Here is a 19,478-nt window from a genome sequence, read left to right on the forward strand (position 1 = left end):
GCAGCAGCTTCTGAAACGCCTCTGCGCGCTGTAGTTTCGTGTGAGGGGTCCTGTTTTCCCCCCAACCTCCGTGTAAGTCGATTTCCATCCATTCCATCATTCAAAACAGTGTCATGTAACCAAGCCTTGCCAGTCACAATCTACAACTCATATGATTCTCCAGATTCCTTGAGTCTTCATTGATTTTCGATTGCATCATAAACAATTGAGTGTATGTGGTGCTCCCTATAGATCAGCCAAGACATGACACTGACAGGCTGGGGTAAGAGGGTATCAGCGCAGGGGCTCTTACACGTATCAGCATCATTCTTTGGGACGAAACAAAGCACCCAGCCATGACGACCCCAAGAGTGTTCATCGTTCGCCATGGCGAGACCGAGTGGTCCCTGGACGGCAGACACACTGGCTCGACAGATATCCCTCTGACTGCCACTGGTGAGAAGAGAGTCCGAGCCACAGGGAGAGCGCTTGTGGGTGATGATCGGCTGATTGTACCAAAACAACTCGCCCATATGTGAGTAAAACAGTCTTCTCGGTCAAACGACGTCACAAACATGTGTGGGCTGGGCCCCGCTTTCTAAGCATGTTTCTATGGGCCCTATGTTATTCATGGCAGTCTTGAAAGACGGCAGTTCTGGAACAAACCTACCTCGGCGGAAGCGGATAATGTCTTGTCTATACCCGGCCGGGGCTGACTCGTCCTCTGTAGCTACGTATCGCCGCGCAAGAGAGCCCAGCGCACTTTTGAGCTCTTGAACCTGGGCATCAAGGACCCACTGCCATGGAAGGCACACGGCGTAAAGCCCGAGGAGGTCGGCTCAAATGATTGCACTGCGCGTGTGGAAGTCACACAAGACATCCGTGAATGGGAATGTTAGTCTCCACAGTCCCCGTGTTGGCGAATTCTCAACCCGGTATAGCGCTGACAGGTCGAAATGTCTAGATGGCGATTATGAAGGCATCACGAGTGCTACGATCAGGGATCGGCGGGAAAAGGACGGGCTGAACCGCGACTGGGATATCTGGCGCGACGGGTGCGAAGGTGGCGAGTAAGTAACTCGCAATCGTGAAATATCCACAGTTGGCAGGCTGACCACGGCATGTTTTCAGGAGCCCGGCCGAGGTGACCGAAAGGGTCGACCGATTGATCAAGGACATCCGCGACAAGTGGCAGGCCCCGGTCATCGGCAAGCCGAAGGGCAAAACGCCACAAGGCGACGTCATGGTAGTTGCCCATGGTCACATTCTCCGGGCCTTTGCGATGAGATGGGTGGGCAAGTCTCTCCCGGACGGCCCGGCTTTCCTGCTTGAGGCTGGTGGTATTGGCACCTTGAGGTATGTTTCATCTTCATGCTATGGGATGTTGGCGAGACCCGACACTAACGGCGGCGAACCAGCTACGAGCACCACAGCATCGATGAACCGGCGATTCTGCTGGGTGGTGCTTTCGTGGTTCCTACAGAATCCTGAAGCCCCCTAATCGTAGTAGCAAATACAGGAGGACTATTGATATAATGCATGGACAACATCCCATGGGCTCGTCTATGAACATGCAATAAGAATATCGTAGCGATCTCACTGAAGCAAGAATGACACCATCAACCTATACGAACGTCTAATGACTCCGGCTTTCCTGTTTATATTAGAAATTGAAGGAGGCTATTGCCACTATCTATATTCTACGACCCGTGCCTTTGGCCTGTCCTTGTCATGACAGATCACCTCAACGCGAGCTTATTCAATCTAGCAAGATAGGAACGACCTGGTCTGAGCATGAAGCCGTGAAGGAATCCGTTCAGTCATGACCTTTGCGTGGTTCAAATAAACTTTGCACGTCTTCTATCTCTAAGGAACACATCTGCCTATGGATGTCATCTGACTGCCTTTCCGCTCCATGCCAAGAACGCCATAGCTATGCCTCCCAACCGACGGCCCGGACACTCTACTCGACAATACCCTCAGCAGATGGAAGTGGGATGGCCTTGTATAAGAGGATTAAAGCTGAGTGAGACTCGCCGCCACCGGCGAGAGCATCGATCTTGTCAGCAGTAACCTCAGTGACCTTGTCGTCATTGAACCACCACCACTTGCCATCCTCCTCTGACTTCTTCCCCGTCTTTGGGTCGACGCGGCCTTCCTTCTTCACGTACGCTGTGTAGTGACCGCTGTCTGCACTTGCACCCTGGTGGGTAACGACACCGCGCAGTTCGTAGATACCAGACTGGTTGGCGCCATCGTCCTTGGCCAAGTCAGGATGAATCAGGCCGTTCAGCTCCTTCTTAGCTGCCAGCAGAGCAGCGTCCTTCTCGGCATCGATCTCAGCGTCCGTCTTGTAAGTCTCGGTCATCTCGACATCGCCATCGGCAGTTTTCTTCTTCTCCTCCTTCTTCTCCTGCTGGGCGTCCTTCTTATCGAGCTTTGCGCCCATGCCGCCGGGAATATCCTCCAGCGCGGCCTCGCCGTTGTTCTTCTTGCGTCGCTTACGGGAGCGCTCAATGTCCTCCTCGTCCTTGCGGATCTCACGAACCTTGTCGCGCACTGGGACGAGCATCTTGGCGAGGTGCTCATCGCAGAACTCGACGACATCCAGCTCGTGGGGGAAAGTGACCTTTCGCATGATCTTGGCCTTCTTCTGTGTTTCACGCTTCCAGAAGAATCGCACAAAGTGTACTGTCAGGTACTTTGGCAGGCGTGAGATCTTTGAGGTCCGGGTATATGTAGCCTCCCGATCGAGAAGCTCAGACTTCTTCTCGATCTTCTCTACTAGACCGTTCCTGATGCCATCTGACAAATGGTTTGTGGAGCTGTCGATGTGGCAGTTGAGCTTGAGGAAGGCATCCTTGGTGAGGATGGGCTCCTCGCCCAGTTCCTTTGCAGCAGGATCATCACACTCGAGCTTGCTAGAGAACTCGCCGGCCATGTAGGAGTCAATAAATGACTGCTCGGCCTCTGCTGAGTTCTTGACCTTGACTTTTTGCCTAACCTGACTGATAATCTGAGACCAGGCCTCCTCTGCATCCTGCTGAGCAAAGCCAGGACCGGTCCGCGAGCGCTCGGCAAACTGAGGGTAGGCGGTTCGCAGAGCACTCAGGAAGGCGTGAGGAACCACGGGCTCCTGTGTCTCGCCCATATATTTCCACAGGTCGCGCAGTTGCCTCGACAGGTCCAGTTGAGGAAGGGTGCCGGTGATGGAGTTGGCGGCAGCGGGCTCGTACTTCGTCAGGGCGTTTTGCAATTCGGGAATTGCTCGGAGGGTTTGCAGAGTCGAGTTCAAGTAACAGGTGTTGCCAAGATTCTGTAGACCGGCGGGGGTGGCGCCATCTTGTTGAGCGAGCTCTGCTTCTGTCATGTCCTCGGCGAACTTGACAGGCTCCTTGGGGCGCTCGAGGACAGCGGCACCGTCCCCGGGGGTACCCATCATCATGATTGTCTGACCGGGCTTGAGGCCGAACTTGGTCATGTCGGCGTCATCCTTGAGGGGACCGCCCTTCATCAGGACCTTTTGACGCTCAGGCTCGACGCCGGTTAAGCTGTAGAGTTGAAACTTGAAAGTCTCGCCAGTGGATTCGGGCTCGACTTCGACATCGTACTTCTTGCCGGCGTGCTTGACCACAACTAGGAAGGTTAGCAACCAGGTCGGATCAGGCCATGATGCGACGAAAAGCTTGAAGACAGGAGCGAGGAGGGGCTATCTGTCTGACTTACTCGGTATCGACGCCATGTTGTCCAACGTTGCTCTACGAGCTTGAGCTGCTGGGTTGTTTCTATGCTTGAAGTTGCTAGCTAACTCAAGAGTAGAAGAAGGGTCGGAGATTGGAGATGTACAGCCAAGGCAGGCTTGAGTTGCGTACACGTCAACGAGGTTCGAAGTTAGCCAGTAGCTTCCAGACCGTTATGCTTATGCACGGAGGCAATGATGTAGTGGCGGAGCGGGGTATGATTGGCTCGGTTGATAGTGGGGGGAGGGTGATCTGGGGCCTCTCGTTTATGCAATTATGTACGTATCTAAGGTTAATGCATCTGAAGTGCGAGCTGTTGGACCTCCAGTCGTCAAATGCATTGGAGGCCGTGGGCGGTGGGCGGTGGGCAGTAGGCGGTTGGCGGTAGGCGCTGGTTAGGCTGTCTTCCTCTGCTGTCGAGCTTCCCCCATGCAAAAGTGCCCCCCCCTTGAGCTGGCCCAGAGTTCGGTCCACTGCAAGGCTGGCCCCACCATCGACGTCGTCGCTCCCTTGGGCGTTACGGTTGCTTCACCCCACGTTTATACTACCACTCGAGGGGACAGGACATACGCGACAAACACTGTCTCTTGGTCTCGACGGCCACTTCCTGCGACAATGGTACTTCTCGTCAATCCCCTCGCCAACTACGAGCTCTACTGACCCTCGCGCAGTCCCAATCCCTCCGCCCCTATCTCCAGTGCGTCCGGAGCAGTCTCACTGCCGCCCTCTGCTTGTCCAACTTTGCTTCCCAGACGTCTGAACGACACAATGTCCCCGAGATCGAGGCCCAGACCTCTCCCGAAGTCCTCCTAAACCCCCTGGTCATTTCCCGAAACGAGAACGAGAGGGTCTTCATCGAACCGAGTGTCAACAGTGTGCGGATAAGCATCAAGATCAAGCAGGCAGACGAGATCGAGCACATCCTCGTCCACAAGTTCACCCGGTTCTTGACCCAAAGAGCAGAGGCCTTCTTCATCCTGAGGAGGAAGCCCGTAAAGGCAAGTTGTTGTTCCGCATTCGCATCCGCATCCGCCCTCGCGCAGCGCGCCTAGCTAATTGCTTCTAGGGCTACGACATCTCTTTCCTCATCACCAACTTCCATACCGAGGAGATGTTGAAGCACAAGCTGGTGGACTTCATCATCCAGTTCATGGAGGAGGTCGACAAGGAAATCTCCGAGATGAAGCTATTCGTACGTGCCCCCCTCTCGACCTCAACCTCGCTTGCTTCTAACGCGCCCTTTAGTTAAACGCAAGAGCAAGATTCGTGGCCGAGTCTTTCCTGACACCTGTAAGTTGTCTCCATTCGAAACACAACACATATCTTGCTGATTGCCTTCTAGTTCGATTAAGAGGGCACGGTCTTGGGGAGCCATTACGTATGCTAGACTTATGCAAAACACAGCAATGCTTTGTTCCTGTAGCGTCTGGGACGAGAGAAACCCCCGCATGACACAAAAGTTGTTTCATGGCACGATTGACCGATAGGCAGTCTTGAAGCTTTCCAAATTATTGATGAATACGACAAAACATTTGATAACCCATGAAGTGTCTCACCTCCTGTTGCTCAGCCATGGTGATGAGAATTTCCGGCCATCCGGGTCGCATGGTGCCACCAAGTACGACTTACATAGCTGCCACCCGTGTTGTGGCAAGACACTTATTCTGCCTTGTGATTTCTTCGCTGGAGTGGCACCTGGGCCTTACGCCTAGTGTAACGTCGACAGAAGCAAAGGCATGCAGCCGACAAGGCCAACGTGTTACCCTTCTTCAAATTCTGGTCTCCCAATCCCAAGATTCTGGCCCCTGAATGGCCGTGTAGCTTGGGGACCAGTTCCATCAGCTGTCTACTATTGCCTCAAGTCACCGGTTTGGATCTGTGCGAAGACCTGCGGCTCGTTCTAGCCTTGTGTCTCCATCCCATACCCTTGCTTCGTTCCCAGAGTTGGCCATTTGTCACGGCTTCAGTACAGTGTCAGTATAGTTGACAGAATTCGACCACTGTACGCAAAGGTTTGTTCTTCTCAGCTTCAAATTAGTTTCGACATTATCAATTGTGTATTGGATAATTACAGTCTCCAATAGAATCGTGACTTAGTGCTGTCCTTCATACGACACAAGGCGCTGTCGAGAACGTAGCATCCGAATGGCTTTTAGGACATCTATCTAAAGAGGAATACTAACTAAGGCTCGCTATTTGATGACGCTCGGCTCAGCTGTAGCCGCAGTTACTGTCTGCAAGTTTCTGCCTGATCGATCATCAATAGTGCGTGCCCCGAATTGATGGATGAAAATCACATTCCTCCGCCGATAACTGGTAGCACTTGCTCAACGCAAGACGCCAGCCAGTCTCCTAGTCCTGTCAACCATGCGCCTTCTGCTTTCATCTCATACTTTAGTGTGCGCAATCACAGTCAATAAAAGTAGATAAGGATTTACTTGCTGGTTAGCTTTTATGCTCCTTTATCGATCCGGTTCTGAAGTCGTTGTCGACAACATCAACGACAACAATGCGGACTCGCGCAGCTAGAATGTCGTCACGCGATGCTCACCGTCAGTGTTCGATATGCTTTCTCTTACACAAACCTCCATCTTACTCAACTGCTGCCATGCCACGACAGCCTCCAGGGCATGGGTCTTCAATCCATCCTAGAGCCTTCACTTGAAATCATCGAGAATTGATTTGTCGAGCCTCTAACTCAACCCACGATCTAGGCCTATTGAATTACCTTATCTGGAATGATCGCCTGTTTTTGTTCCTCTCAACCTACTTGACCTGATGGAACGAATGAGTTTATTGGTTCTCCTGGAGTCTGCGTCTTGTTACTTCTGTGTATAGATCCACAACTACATACATCATCAACAACTTTCGTGTAACCAGACCAGCAGGGAAGCTGAGACACTCTTAATACATTTGAAGAGTATATTCCAGTACTATACGAAGATTGGGTAACTGCCCCCTTTACCTGCTGCTAAAGAGCTGTCCTTGAAATGGGTAACTTGAGTGCTCCTTTTGTTTCCAATAAATGCCCGCGCATTTTTTTCAGTCCTTGATATGTTTCTGGGCCCTTGTCTCGGCCATGCCAACCATCTATGCCTTTTCATATACCCTACATTCGCCCCTTCCTTCCCAGTCTTAACAAATCAGTTAATCCCGATTCAGATCAAGTGGAGACGAAACATCGAATGCAAGTGATATGCTTGTAAGCTAAGAAATCGAACACCTATTACACTCAGAAACATTGATACTAGTTGGTGTCTTGGTATTAAAGCATACTGTCAGTAGGAGGAAAGGGTTACTTGAGAAGGTAAAGTAGAAGCGGAAGTGCAAGGGATTGTTTGTAGGACCTCAATGAAGGACTTAGAAATTGTTAATATCTCGAGAAGCATGGGCGGAAAGGTAGAAGGACAGAGAGTTATTTATACTAGGAATCTTAATTGCCAGCTCAGGTTATAAGCTGGTAAGTTGCTAAACGCCAAGTCTCAGCGATTTCCTTGTTGGTTTGTATATCGTTTCCTTCCTGTAATGTTGGCATGTTGCCTGATGAAGCTTCATACTTTTGCTATAGCAACGACTATTATACTAAACTCCCGTACTTTTGAAACGTTAATCGTGCCCAGCATCTGTGTGCTTGCATTAAACAATCTACTCATCTCCTAATAAGTATCAAGGTACATTTATCTTTCAGCTGATTTTCAGCCCTTCGTGCTTTCGCTGTCATGCTTCCCCCTATTATTTCTCGGGACCGCAAGCTATCTCTACCAGCCTCCAGCTTCGCTTTGTGTCGTCCACTTCCAGATATTCAAATTTTCCAGACCTACTAGTCTCTTGCCATCTTTGGCGCCGTTATTCACACATACTTTTTTTGGATTCCTCATAAGCACAGACTAACTCTACCATCGCCAGCCTCTTCGAGTTTATCTCTGTTAAGAGAACCCTCTCTACATGATATTCCTATGTTCAGGTTTTCCACCGATTGTATGTCTCTTGCCTTCTTATCACACCTCCTAATTTTCTGACATTCCACGTCACAATTGCACCATATCTAACGATAACATAGATTCTTTTTTCAGTTTTCTTTTCTAATCCTCTGAACTATCCATTCTTTTCTCTCCCTTTCCAAGGCCATAAATTAATTATTATATCTCTAGCTTCTACTTGACTTGGTTCTTAGCATACCTACATTCCGGGTAATCAACCATTTGTATATCCTCTCCCTGTTACCAACACCGTCCTACACTTTCCCATTTTCACACCTTTATAACACTCGGTGATCATACAAAAGCCCTGTCCTGGGTTTTTGGATTATTGATTGATATGTCCTTTTGCACAACCCTAGTATGCAATCCTTTATTATCAACCTTCACCATAGCAAACTCTCATATGTTCACGCCAAATTGCCTTGAACAATCAAGTAGATTCTCATATCTTTCATTCTTCGATCCTTCTTTATATATTTAGCTCAAAACCCTACCCACCAACTAGCTTCCTTCTCTCGTTCATTTCTCTATCAACACCTTCACAACCTTCACAACCTTCACAACCTTCACACAAACATATTCTGAACCAGCAAGTGAATTCCCAAATTTCTTTTTGAATTTTTTTTTCATTATTCCACAGCTTCATCACATCTTCACGCCCAAAATAACTATAACAATTAACTGGTCTTTGTCTTTCCTCTACTCCTCTACGTTGCCGCCGCTCCTCCACATCTTCACTTCAAATCACCAACTGGTTTGTATCTCTCTTTGAACCCTTTACACTACTTTCGCGGCCAATACACTGAAACACTCTCCACCTTCACTTGGTTTGTATCTCTCTTTCATTCTTCCACACCATTTGCAAACCTCTCCGGCTCTCACACTAAAGCACACTCAATCATCAATTGGTTTTGGGTTATTCTTTCTCGAACCTTGATTATTTTCGTCACTTTCCCACCTTCAGACCAAAACACACAATCAACCGGATGTAATATCTCTTTCAATCCTTTTCACCATCTTCTCACATTTGCACCTTCAAACCTCTACATCAGTTGTGCTAAAACATTCTTCACCGTCAGCTGGTGTGTATCATTCTTCATCTTCTGCATCACTTTTCTACTTTCCCACCCTCAGACCTCCAGACCCTCCAGACTTTCAGGCTTGATACCTTTGCGGTAAAACACCCTCCCACTGCCAATTGATTTTCATCTTTCTCTCGTACCTTCATATCACGTTCTACCTTCTTTTAACTGCCAACAAACATAAGCAATCGGAAGCTAACTCCTACTTGCAGTTCCATCTCGTCGTTCTCAACCTTAACCATTCCTAGTCACGCAGTCGATTGAGATGTTTTTGGGTCGTGGTAAACGTGCAATGGACAGTCACTGGCGTCAAGTCTTCCAGACTAACATTGACTTACCCAACGACGATCCTGATGGTGGTGCACCACTGCGCACTCCAGTCACGACTGACCCCGACGACGGCAACCACAAAATGTCGACGACCACTGCCAATTATAGAGCTACTGCTGAGACAGCATCCGACACCAGTTCTGGTGGTATTCCGTTGAAAATCCGCACTGGTGTTGACAATGGTAAAGACGTACTGACCAGACTCGAGGCCGCTGGTGTTTTGGCAGGCCACGGCAAGAACATTGACAAGCTCAACGCTCCTGCTAAAGGCAATGCCTCTCCCACCGGTGCTGTAGCTTCCAGCAGTCGCCGACTCAGTCCGCTTGCAACTTCTTTCACCCCTCAAGTTGCTAACACAATGGCTGAGGTCTTGGTATGTCCTTCAACCGAACCATCCAAACTTTTTCGGTTAAACTGACTAGATGTGTTGCGAAGACCACCGACAATGAGAAGGGAAAGCCTGCCAAGAACGAAGTCGACATCATGGCTATGATTGCCGATACACATCCCCATCTGTTTGACACACCGGGCCAAGCCAATACCAGTGGTCTGCTTTCCCGTAGCCGTACCAACTATGATGGCTTTAAGGGTCCCACTATCGAACGAGATAGTGGCCTCCGTCGTTCTGGTCAAGCCAACCAGCCGGCAATGACCAGCAGTGCCTCGATGAGTAGTGTACTTAGCGGCCAAGGCCAGACAGGCAATACTCTTCGCGCTTCGCGCACAGCACCTGATGTCCATGACCCTTTTAGTGTTGCTGCTATTTTGGGCCAGGACAATGGCCACGATTCTACCCTTGGCATGTCCAACAACTATCTAGATGCAGACAGCGACGACGATATAGCAACCATTGAAGCCAAACGCAAAGTTCTACTGGCTGCTCTCGATCAGCTCCCCCCGCCTAGACGCGTACCAGGAAGCAGTATCATGTCGGGCGTCATTACCAACAGCCAAGATAACCATGACCATTCCTACAGACAACGCCTTGGTGATACAACCACGCCACGCACCAGCCGCAAAATCCGACGATTACTTGGATGTGGTCATGGGAACAACCTCACTTCGGTTCCTGAGACCCACCAGCTAGGACCTGGAGGCATTGGTAATGCCACTCAAACCTTAGCATTGCATGGCCAGGACTTGCAACCTTCTAGACAGTTGGCGGTTCCTGGTGGGAGGATGTTCTACCCTCCAACGGCTGAGCAGGTCGCAGTTCGGTCTCATCAACTGAATGAGATTGCTGGCGTGATTGGAACTCCTAAGGTCGATATTCTTTTAGACCCGAAGAGGTTCCCCTTCGTCGCAAACAGCACCCTCTTTACCCGTGACCCGAACCATGGCGTTCTCAAAGTCAGGAACGTGAGTCTGCAATAGCTTCCTTCTGAACAGTCTCTTGTTGATGTATATTGTTAACATTTTCACAGTGCCCGTTCAGCGTTCCTCGTTCAGAGCTGATTGCCCTCTTTGGTCGTGCAGCGCGCCTCCTCAACGACGTCCTGGAGCCTTGTCATATCATTCTCGAAAAGGTCACCGCAAAGACCCAGGATGCATACATAGAGTTTGAGACGGAAGCGGAAGCCGAGAAAGCTTACCAACGCATACAGGAAAACATTGCAAAAGGTCGTCCTCCTCGCATTGGGACCCGCCAAGTTAGCATTGAGATCTCGAGTCAGGCAGCTCTCATGAGAGATCTGTTTCCTGTCGCACACGGTGTCACTTGGGAAGGTGAATATCCGATCATCAAGACCAACTCCCCGTTCCCTATGGAGAATTTCAAGTGCTTTATCAGTGAAGAGGAGTGCAGCCAGATCTGCAGACACTTTGAAACCCCTGGACGCGTAAGTTCTCCTATGTCTCTTTTCCTTCCACTGTCAGGTAGCCGTCGCAGTCCAGTTTCCAATCTGCTTGGATAGCGAGCGATATGCCATTCCCGCAGAAAAATCGGCGATTGGCAGCACACGGAAAACTATTTCTCCATATTCTTTGTTGATGATATACTGACCATCCAACTGTACAGTCTCCCTTCTCTCGCGACTGCCCTGAGCGCTTTATCGAGTCCATGATCTCGACCTTGAAGAAGATGCCATGGTACTTGTCGGCACACATCACAATCTACCAGCAGCATTACATTTTCGAGGCCTGCCAACGACTTCTTGAGCAGTTCTTGGAAGAGCTCGAGCCACAGAGCCAGAAGTCCAGTCCAGAGCAGCGTTTGCGTTTGGGCCATGAGAGATTGACTCCCCAGCTTCTTGATCGTTTCAAGAAAGCAATCCTGCTCTGCCCTGGATTCTCCGTGGTCCAGAAGGACAGTATTGCTCACATGCTTGGTCTGTCAGAGCAGGAGTCCCGCGCATTCAGCTTGCCACGCCAAGCACATTCTTGGAATCATTTCTATGCTCTCGGTCCTAAGCCTGGTGTGGCCCCGGATGTCATTGAGGTAGGCAACAGGCCCATTCCCACAAAACAATTCTTGGCAACATTGAAAACTGACACAGAACCTCTCCACAGTACTACATTTCCATCCTTCGCATGGAGAGCACCCGGGACGTCAACAGGAGACAGCCGGTCCATACCAAGCAGCACTTGGAAGCATTGGCAGCGGAGACTGACATCAGCCTTTTCGGCTACTTCTTCAAGGATGTTGGTCACCCTACAGGTCATGCCATGGATAATTCGACTCTGGCGGATGCAGCCAACCGTGAGTGGTCGGCCGTTAATCGAGTCATCTGTCGTGCTATCCACTTTGGCCCCGACTACATTGATGATGGTTCAAACTCCAACAACACGGCTCTGCAGCTCGGTGGTCCGTCTTGTGCCGGTCTATTGACCAACTAGAGCACTCCCTTCGCTGCTGCGCCCAGCTGTGACTTCATCACGTCATAGTGGGCGAATTGCCATCCTATAACCTGGGCATGGTCTGAAGACTTACTGGGAACAGGTACACGCCTCTGGGAAATGTTTTTTTTCTCTCTTTTTGGAACCGCGTCCTTCACTTTCATAACTTGTCTCTCACACGTGCGAGACTACTTTCCTTTGTGCATCACTTACTGGCCGGGATTTCCTTTTTCTTCACTTCTGCTCTTTCGGTAAACTAGCGACTTGTATGACATGTGGGTCATGAGGACGGACGGGGGGGGAGACAGGCTGTCACTGACAGCACGGGACCGTTCATGGGACTCGGGATTTATGAATTACTGGGGACGACACAATGAACATGAAAAAAATACCAAAAAAATATTTAATAACAGAAAACACCAAAAAAAGTGGGGACATGGGGGAGTTTTGGGAGTATGTCAATTTGACATGACGACGGGGCGAGTGTCTGCTAATAACAATCTTCAGGGGTCATCTCTCGCAGGGACTGTGGGGGAAGCTGGACTGCTCAAGGTTCCGGAGCTGCTGCCGCAGTTTTTCTAGTTGGTAAGAATACCTACGATACTACCGGGAACGAGAACGAGAAGACAGTCTACGAGTTTGGAGGTCCTCAACTCGTTTATCGATCCCGCCTCGTTTGTATATGGCGGCTCTTGGTTGTTCTGTTTCCAGGGAAACTCGAGGGGTGCTGAGTATTCAGTAGTAGCCTTGGCCTAGACTAGACTAACCTAGTTGTTACTTGGTGTACAGCAGCGAGCTGCCCCATAGAATGACGCAAAAGTTCCCCCTTGTCATTGTGAATAGTTTTTGTGACGCCTTGGATATGCTACGTTTTGAATGCAGTGAAGAGGCAGAGATTGTAATTGCAACAAACAAATAAACAAACAAAGAAGCATTGCGTATGTAACGAAACTGCCTACCTGACCTAGTGGTAAACACAAAAGTTGGCGCACAGTCCGATGTTGGCTGAATTTGGTAGACTTGGCCTGGAAACTGCCCATCTTCTCATATAGTGAGTGTGCCAGGTAAAACCTATAATCTTCTCACATGCATATATGCCACCTAAAACTAACTACGGTTCCATTGGTCCACTGTCTGCATTTCTCCTTTGACTTGCACACGTCTTCGTGACATTCGTGTGATTTGTTACTGTCCAATATGTGTCAAACAGGGGAGTTGATACCCCGATACGCTGCATAAACTGACGGCTAGCCTCTCCCTTCACGTGAATAACCTCGTAAGATGCTCGCGCGCCCTCTCTCTCTCCCTCAAGACCTTGGCAAAAACACACGCATGTCACTTTCCCCTCAACTCCACTTTTCACTCGAGCGACGCAACCAAGAACCCGGGTACACCTTCCTTGTAAACCAGGCCTAGCGATCCAACTTTCCTCATTTCACAGCAGACACCCTGACACACACACAGCTTCCCGGAGCTGCAGCGAGACCTTTGGTATCTGTCTTGCGATCGGTCAGAGTTCCTCCTAGACGCGACCCTGGGCAGCACATCACCCAGAAAGCCCAAAGCCAGGAAGAAAAGCGAAAACAGGGCCAGGCCAAACGGCGTTCACCGACCAGAACCCCACCAGAGCCGGTACGGCGCCGCAGCCGGCAACGGCCCAACCCTCCTCAACGATGTCACAATCACAACCACCGTCGCAATCCCAGTCGCAGTCGCAGTCGCAGTCGCCCGCGTCGCCACGAGGCATGGCGGGCATGGCCAGCATGTCGCGACCTATCATCCAGTCCATGCCAGACACGAGGCAGCAGTCCTTCGAGGAGATCTACGGGCCGCCCGAGAACTTTCTCGAGATCGAGGTAGGTTCACCATGACAACGATCCGTCAGCAGCGGCGGCAGTCAGCTGTCTGCCCCCCTGTGCGCGAAAACAAAAGACGAGAAGAACCGCGGCTAAACAGTACGCCCTTGTTCGCCCCGTAAACAGGTCCGCAACCCACGCACGCACGGCATGGGCCGCAGCATGTACACGGACTACGAGATCCTGTGCCGGACCAACATCCCGTCGTTCAAGCTGCGCCAGTCGACGGTGCGGCGCCGCTACAGCGACTTCGAGTACTTCCGCGACATCCTCGAGCGCGAGAGCGCCCGCGTCACCATACCCCCCCTGCCCGGCAAGGTCTTCACCAACCGCTTCAGCGACGACGTCATCGAGAACCGCCGCCAGGGCCTCGAGAAGTTCCTCAAGATCGTCGTCGGCCACCCGCTCCTGCAGACCGGGAGCAAGGTGCTCGCGGCCTTCGTGCAGGGTGAGTTCCATCTCTTTCTCTCGCTTCCCCGCCCTCTCTATCTCTAATGTGCTGTCGCTCTGTGTGCCATGGGCGTTACAGCCGTCCCCGAGATTGGAACGCGGAAATCAAAGGCCGTCCAGGTATGATGAGTAGAATACGAGGCTAACGAGAGGTGATGATATTTGACAGACCCGAACTGGGACCGCAACGCATGGTGACTGCGGCTGTTCGAATCTTGGTCAGCCAGCGGGCGCAACACAAGAAAGCTGCAGAAGAGGCCACCGCCGAGGTCATGTTTTCCGGAAGCTCAACTCAACAAAATGGCGGCCACGAAAGGGGACTGGGAAAGTGTACTGACTGCGTGAATAAAGCCCACCCCCTGTGGGGTTTGTTTGAGGGCAGAAGCACCCAGGAAGATGGAAGGGCGGTCTCGAGGCTCATGGAGCACCGTCAGGAAATTGATGCGACTAATGGGTTCTTCTCCGTCCTTTTTGAGGCTGCCCTATTGCATATAGGTTCCTTTTTATTTATTTATTCCCGGCACAATAGCCACAAATCAGGAGGTTGTCTTTTGAAAAAACAAACCAGTATAAAGGGCGTTTTGCAAATCTAGCTTTCTCTCTCTCTACGCACATGTGTGGTGTGAATGGATCGGCCTTGGTTTCCTGAAAGTGAGCTACTGTATGACACCTGTTTGGGTATACACTGTTCGTTGCATGCTAAGCTAAGACTGGGCTTATTTTTACAATCTTGTCCCCAATGCGTTTCACGCTGATGTCGCCGACGCACAGAAATGATCACTAAAGGAGATGTCATAATATTCTTGACAGGCTATCCGTCGGGAGATGCTCTCCTGAATGTATTCAAGGGTGAATCAAATCGGGTTTGTCTTTGTGCTCATCGCCGATCTGAACTGCTTATTTATTTATTTGTACATAGACCAAGATGCATCTTCATCCTGGCGTTGATGCTGATCCCGAGTGTGGCGGTGTTTTCTCTTTTGGTTGGTTTCTTCTCTCTGAGTGTGTGTGTGTGTGTGCCCCTGCGAACGCCGTTATAAATGCCAGTTTGGAGGTGAAATGCTCGTGACCATGCAATACCGTGCTCTGCTGCGCCATGCCGTGCTGCCTCTCTCCTCCGAGACCATATCTATTTCCAGGGTTTGTATAATACAAAATATACATGAGGTTGGTTTTTTGAAGTTGCTGCTGCGCTCGTACACGACGAGCGGCAAGGCTGCTTCCGGGTGAGATTAGTATAGTATAGTATAGTACAGATGTCGTTTTTCTTCTTCTTCTTCTACTTCTGCTTCAAAAACATGAGGTGAGTAGCGAAGGAAAGCGGGGTTCGCTCTTGGTCATCGTCGTTTTTCGTTCTCGTCGTCGTCGTCGTCCGTTTTGTCTAGCTGCTGGTGTTGAGGAGCTTGAGGAGTCCTTCGTACATGCCAAACATGATGGCGGCCGAGGGGATGGTTCGGAGCATGTGGGGAGTAAGGCCGCCGTACAGACCGATCATGCCTTCTTCCTTCCAGACCAGCTTGAAGCAGTGGACGAGGCCCGTGTACTTTGGCTTTCCGTCCGCCATGGGTGCCTGCCTCAGCCGAGTTCGCGCGACCTAGATAGGAAACAAAGTCTTGTCAGCCACCAGAGAAGGAACAAAAGGGGAAAGAACAGGCGCAGCTTCGAGAACACCCGGCTTACCTCGTGGGGATATGTCAAGACGGAGGCGATACCCTTTGCGGCACCGGCGCCGGTGAAGTTGCCAGTCCACGAAACAGTGTCGTCCCACCACGTTCGTTCCCTGCCGCTCTGCACCAGCTTCTCCTCCCTCAGCCTCAGCTTGGACTTGAACTCCTCGTACAGCAGCCACTGCAGCGTGCTCTCCGAGACGCCGAGATAGCTCGCGCTGAGGCCCTTGAAGAAGCCCGTGGGCCCCTCATTTCGAAACGTCTGCCTCATGCAGTCCCAGCTGTTCTTGTAGCGGCGGGCGCTGACGTCGCCCTTGCGCTCGGCGTTGTTCTTATCAAGCTGCAGCCTGGTCTTGATGAGCCAGACGGGGTTGGTGGCGGTGCCCGTGGCGATGCCGGCGGTGACGGCGCTGGCCAGGTGGACGACGGGGTTGGTGGCGTCGAGGCCGGTCCAGGTCGAGTAGGCGCGCTTGCCGGTGCCGTAGACGTAGAAGTTGATGGCGCGCGCGGGCACGACGCCGACCAGGTTGGGCCCGAGGCCCTTGAACAGGGCGCGCGCCCCCTCCGTCCGGTGCACCTCGCGCAGGATATCTATCGTCTCGGCGATGTGGTAGTGGGCGGACCGCAGGGCGCCCAGCCGGGCCTGGCCCGTCGCCTCGCGCGCTGCTCGGAGTTGGGCCTGGTAGAAGTCGGACTGCAGGCGGGTCTTAAGCACGTCGAGGGGCGCCGTGAGCACGGCTGCCGTCATGCCTCCGATTCTGTTGTGGTCACACGGAATGTTAGCCTCTCTTGGAGCAAAGACCTCCCAGCAGGTATGCTGGCGTGGATTTCAGACGCATCCGTACCCTCCTGCTACCAGATGTGGCCATGACTTGGCAAATGGTGATGTCTTTTGTGCCGGTGCTTGTGCGACAACTCCCAACTCCCGCGATTGCGGCAATAGGTCCTGCTGTGGTATGGGCAGACCTTGGCGGTGTTCGTTTGACGATGCCATGGTGCTGGGTGATTGCTGTTCCACGACCAGCCGGCTTTAGGTTGCAGATCAGATGCGATGTCGATATCGATGTCGATTGCGATTAGGTCGGCGATTAGTATTGGGTCGGCGATTGGGTTGGCGATAGGTACGGTTCAGTTCGGTTCAACTTTTGCTCCTGCTGCTACCTGGATTCCATGTAAACTATGCAGTGAACGTGTTTTCCCTTCAATCAAGTTTGAATCGTGAGGTACTGGAGGTCCTTTGCTTGGGCAAACAGTATGGCCGCGAGTACGAAGTAAGAAAAATGTGAAAAAGAATTTGATATTTTGTGTCGATGAACGCACTTCCCAAAACCAGGGTCCTTCGGTAGGAGGGCATCGAAACTTTTTTTTTTCTCCCTTCCGATGAGGCGCGCTATCCATGATGGCATGGTCATGGTCCGCGTCGCCTGTCAATTAACCTAAAGAATTAATGTGGGGCTGCTTATCATGAGCACTTCCTTGCCGATTCATACCTGAGGGTTGATTATACTGCAGCCAATGTCCAAAATGTGCAGTCAAGTACGGATTTCTCAAATGATATCTTTTGTGCCTTGGACACATCCAAACAATACTTTAAAATACTCCTCAACAAGAACCTCACGAACCGATTTACTCCACTTCATCCAGAGGCGTCAGTAACCTCCAACGGTAACTGGCATCAGGTTTCGGTCACGCGGCATGCAAGCTCTCTTTCTTGGTAGAGAACATTGGAATGCGTTCGATTAAAGACTATCTGCGCCCCTAACTGATCTTTGTTCAAAGAGTGAACATCTGGAAATGGCTATGGCTCGTTTGGTGTAGGCACTATCCCATTTCCTGGGGTAGGCTGATTGGTAAGGTGTTACAAATTACCAACACAACAGACTAAAATCCAAGCACCGAGGGAAAACTTTTTCTTTCTCGCAACTATGTAATCATCATCATCATCATAACCACCGATATTCCGACGAAACAGGACATAATGACATTTTCCGTCGACATTCTTGGCTTCACTTTGGGTCGTACAGAATAGTCATACTGGAAGAATGAGGCATGCGCCCGTTCGCTGTTTGGGAGGCCATTGCCACGCTTCAGCGCTCCGGATCGACAGTGCTACAATTTCTCCCAAGGCAGAAGAACTGATTGGCCCTGTGGGTTCTTGGTGTTCTCCCAGAGGTCGATGTCTATTTGCAACTCTACCCACCAAGTTATGAAGGACCGCCGCAGTTGAACGTCGAGGTGCTTTTATGCACTTGAGTATCGTCACCACCAAGACTTTAGGTTCATGCTGCTTCTGGGTAGCAGCCTCTGACATAGCACTATATGGGAGGCAGCCATACTAGCCGTCTCGTTGCGCTTTGGCTTTGTCTATGACAGTGCCCGCTGGCAGACCTTACTTCGCACCTTTGGTGGCAGCCACAGCAGGAAGAGTACCTCAGCTTTACTATAAATGCAGCTCTCAGATGTAAGGCCGGTCGTATACATCGACGAGTTGGATGGCGGCTCGACCAATGTGATGTCCAAGAATGCACATGATCGTGGCAACACCGAATGTCGCAGCAATGAGACGGCATGACCCGCAACTCTAGCATATAACTGCCGTTGACTCTCAAGGCCAGGAAACGCACCAGCGAAGCACTTCGCATCATCAGAGGCTGCTACTTTGGGGCCATGCATGCCGGACACCTACGTTCAGGGCGGAGACTTTCTGGCAGGTCCAGAACTTGACGACCGTGTTGCCACATACACCGATCCTCGACAAATGTGCACGCCAGATGATGTGATTGGACATTGCAGTCAAGCGACCTTATGTAGACCCCTCAGCGGTCTGCATGCCTCGTACATTTTAGCACGTATTCCAGCAACGTCGAGATACTTGAATCTAGGGCTCGTTTGGTGTAGAGAAAAGTTGTAGCAGCGGCGGTGGGGCGGTTGGCTAGTCGTTGCTTTCCTTGCAGTACCAGAAGTCGCCAAATAGCAAATACGGAAATGGTGCGGTGAGCAGAAATTTGCCATCACGCAATGCAGAAATGCATGAAGGAGTTTCACCCCTGAAAGGTCGGGGATGGGTGTGGGGAGGGCTCTGCATGTCGATACCAACTCATCAGTGATGCTTGCCTTTTCGAAGCGTTGACGAAACGTGCGTCATCCATTTTGTCCATGTGAGTCCAGAAGAGGCTGCAATAACTGCCTCAGGATGTCGACAGAATTTTTCAGGAGCCGGTCACAATGAGTGTACAAAAGAGAATATCACTGTGACAGGCGAGGAGGCGGCTATGTATCGACTCGAGACTGCTTGCTTTTGACAGTCGGGCACAACATCCCGGACGAGCGCTGCTAGTCAATCGATCGACGCGGGCAAGTCATCCCACTGGAGACCCAACAGACTCTTGCGATCGGGTCCTGGATACCTCAAGGAGCAAATTGTCCACGTCCACAGAAGTAGGACGCATCAGGCCGTCTACTGTCTGCGGCGATCGCGCACACTTCGGTGCACTGCGAATGTGGCAATAACACCAAGCACGGCTGTGTAATGGAACAAACTCTCCACATATGCTGGCGC

The 19,478-nt window shown here is 51.1% G+C and overlaps 6 protein-coding genes across 6 annotated transcripts; 4 read left to right on the forward strand and 2 right to left on the reverse strand.

Moving 5' to 3' along the window:
• Nucleotides 1–335: 335 nt before the first annotated feature.
• Nucleotides 336–1,470, forward strand: BKA67DRAFT_660536 (histidine phosphatase superfamily; the record flags this gene model as incomplete). Its single annotated transcript, XM_046107650.1, has 5 exons — nt 336–514; nt 710–873; nt 944–1,049; nt 1,111–1,335; nt 1,398–1,470. The coding sequence occupies 5 exons, from the start codon at nt 336–338 to the stop codon at nt 1,468–1,470; spliced, it is 747 nt and encodes a 248-aa protein (XP_045956026.1).
• A 472-nt stretch (nt 1,471–1,942) lies between these two features.
• On the reverse strand, nt 1,943–3,721 carry BKA67DRAFT_537607 (ubiquitin carboxyl-terminal hydrolase 14; the record flags this gene model as incomplete). The annotated part of the gene is made up of 2 exons (XM_046100355.1): nt 1,943–3,615; nt 3,706–3,721. 2 exons carry the CDS (start codon nt 3,719–3,721, stop codon nt 1,943–1,945), a joined length of 1,689 nt encoding a protein of 562 aa, XP_045956027.1.
• A 185-nt stretch (nt 3,722–3,906) lies between these two features.
• On the forward strand, nt 3,907–5,152 carry BKA67DRAFT_336739 (uncharacterized protein). The gene is made up of 5 exons (XM_046096265.1): nt 3,907–4,337; nt 4,391–4,717; nt 4,786–4,911; nt 4,965–5,009; nt 5,062–5,152. The coding sequence occupies exons 1-5, from the start codon at nt 4,149–4,151 to the stop codon at nt 5,068–5,070; spliced, it is 696 nt and encodes a 231-aa protein (XP_045956028.1). The 5' UTR covers nt 3,907–4,148; the 3' UTR covers nt 5,071–5,152.
• A 3,799-nt stretch (nt 5,153–8,951) lies between these two features.
• Nucleotides 8,952–11,946, forward strand: BKA67DRAFT_693006 (uncharacterized protein; the record flags this gene model as incomplete). The annotated part of the gene is made up of 5 exons (XM_046109237.1): nt 8,952–9,484; nt 9,547–10,470; nt 10,536–10,949; nt 11,129–11,548; nt 11,620–11,946. The coding sequence occupies exons 1-5, from the start codon at nt 9,047–9,049 to the stop codon at nt 11,944–11,946; spliced, it is 2,523 nt and encodes an 840-aa protein (XP_045956029.1). The 5' UTR covers nt 8,952–9,046.
• Nucleotides 11,947–13,700: 1,754 nt separating this feature from the next.
• Nucleotides 13,701–14,450, forward strand: BKA67DRAFT_520971 (Phox homologous domain-containing protein; the record flags this gene model as incomplete). Its single annotated transcript, XM_046098229.1, has 3 exons — nt 13,701–13,802; nt 13,929–14,250; nt 14,422–14,450. 3 exons carry the CDS (start codon nt 13,701–13,703, stop codon nt 14,448–14,450), a joined length of 453 nt encoding a protein of 150 aa, XP_045956030.1.
• A 1,183-nt stretch (nt 14,451–15,633) lies between these two features.
• Nucleotides 15,634–16,913, reverse strand: BKA67DRAFT_520920 (mitochondrial carrier protein RIM2; the record flags this gene model as incomplete). Its single annotated transcript, XM_046098224.1, has 3 exons — nt 15,634–15,846; nt 15,933–16,677; nt 16,765–16,913. The coding sequence occupies 3 exons, from the start codon at nt 16,911–16,913 to the stop codon at nt 15,634–15,636; spliced, it is 1,107 nt and encodes a 368-aa protein (XP_045956031.1).
• Nucleotides 16,914–19,478: the final 2,565 nt, after the last annotated feature.

Source organism: Truncatella angustata (assembly GCF_020726525.1).
Source record: "Truncatella angustata strain MPI-SDFR-AT-0073 chromosome Unknown BKA67scaffold_6, whole genome shotgun sequence".
Classification (NCBI taxonomy): domain Eukaryota; kingdom Fungi; phylum Ascomycota; class Sordariomycetes; order Amphisphaeriales; family Sporocadaceae; genus Truncatella; species Truncatella angustata.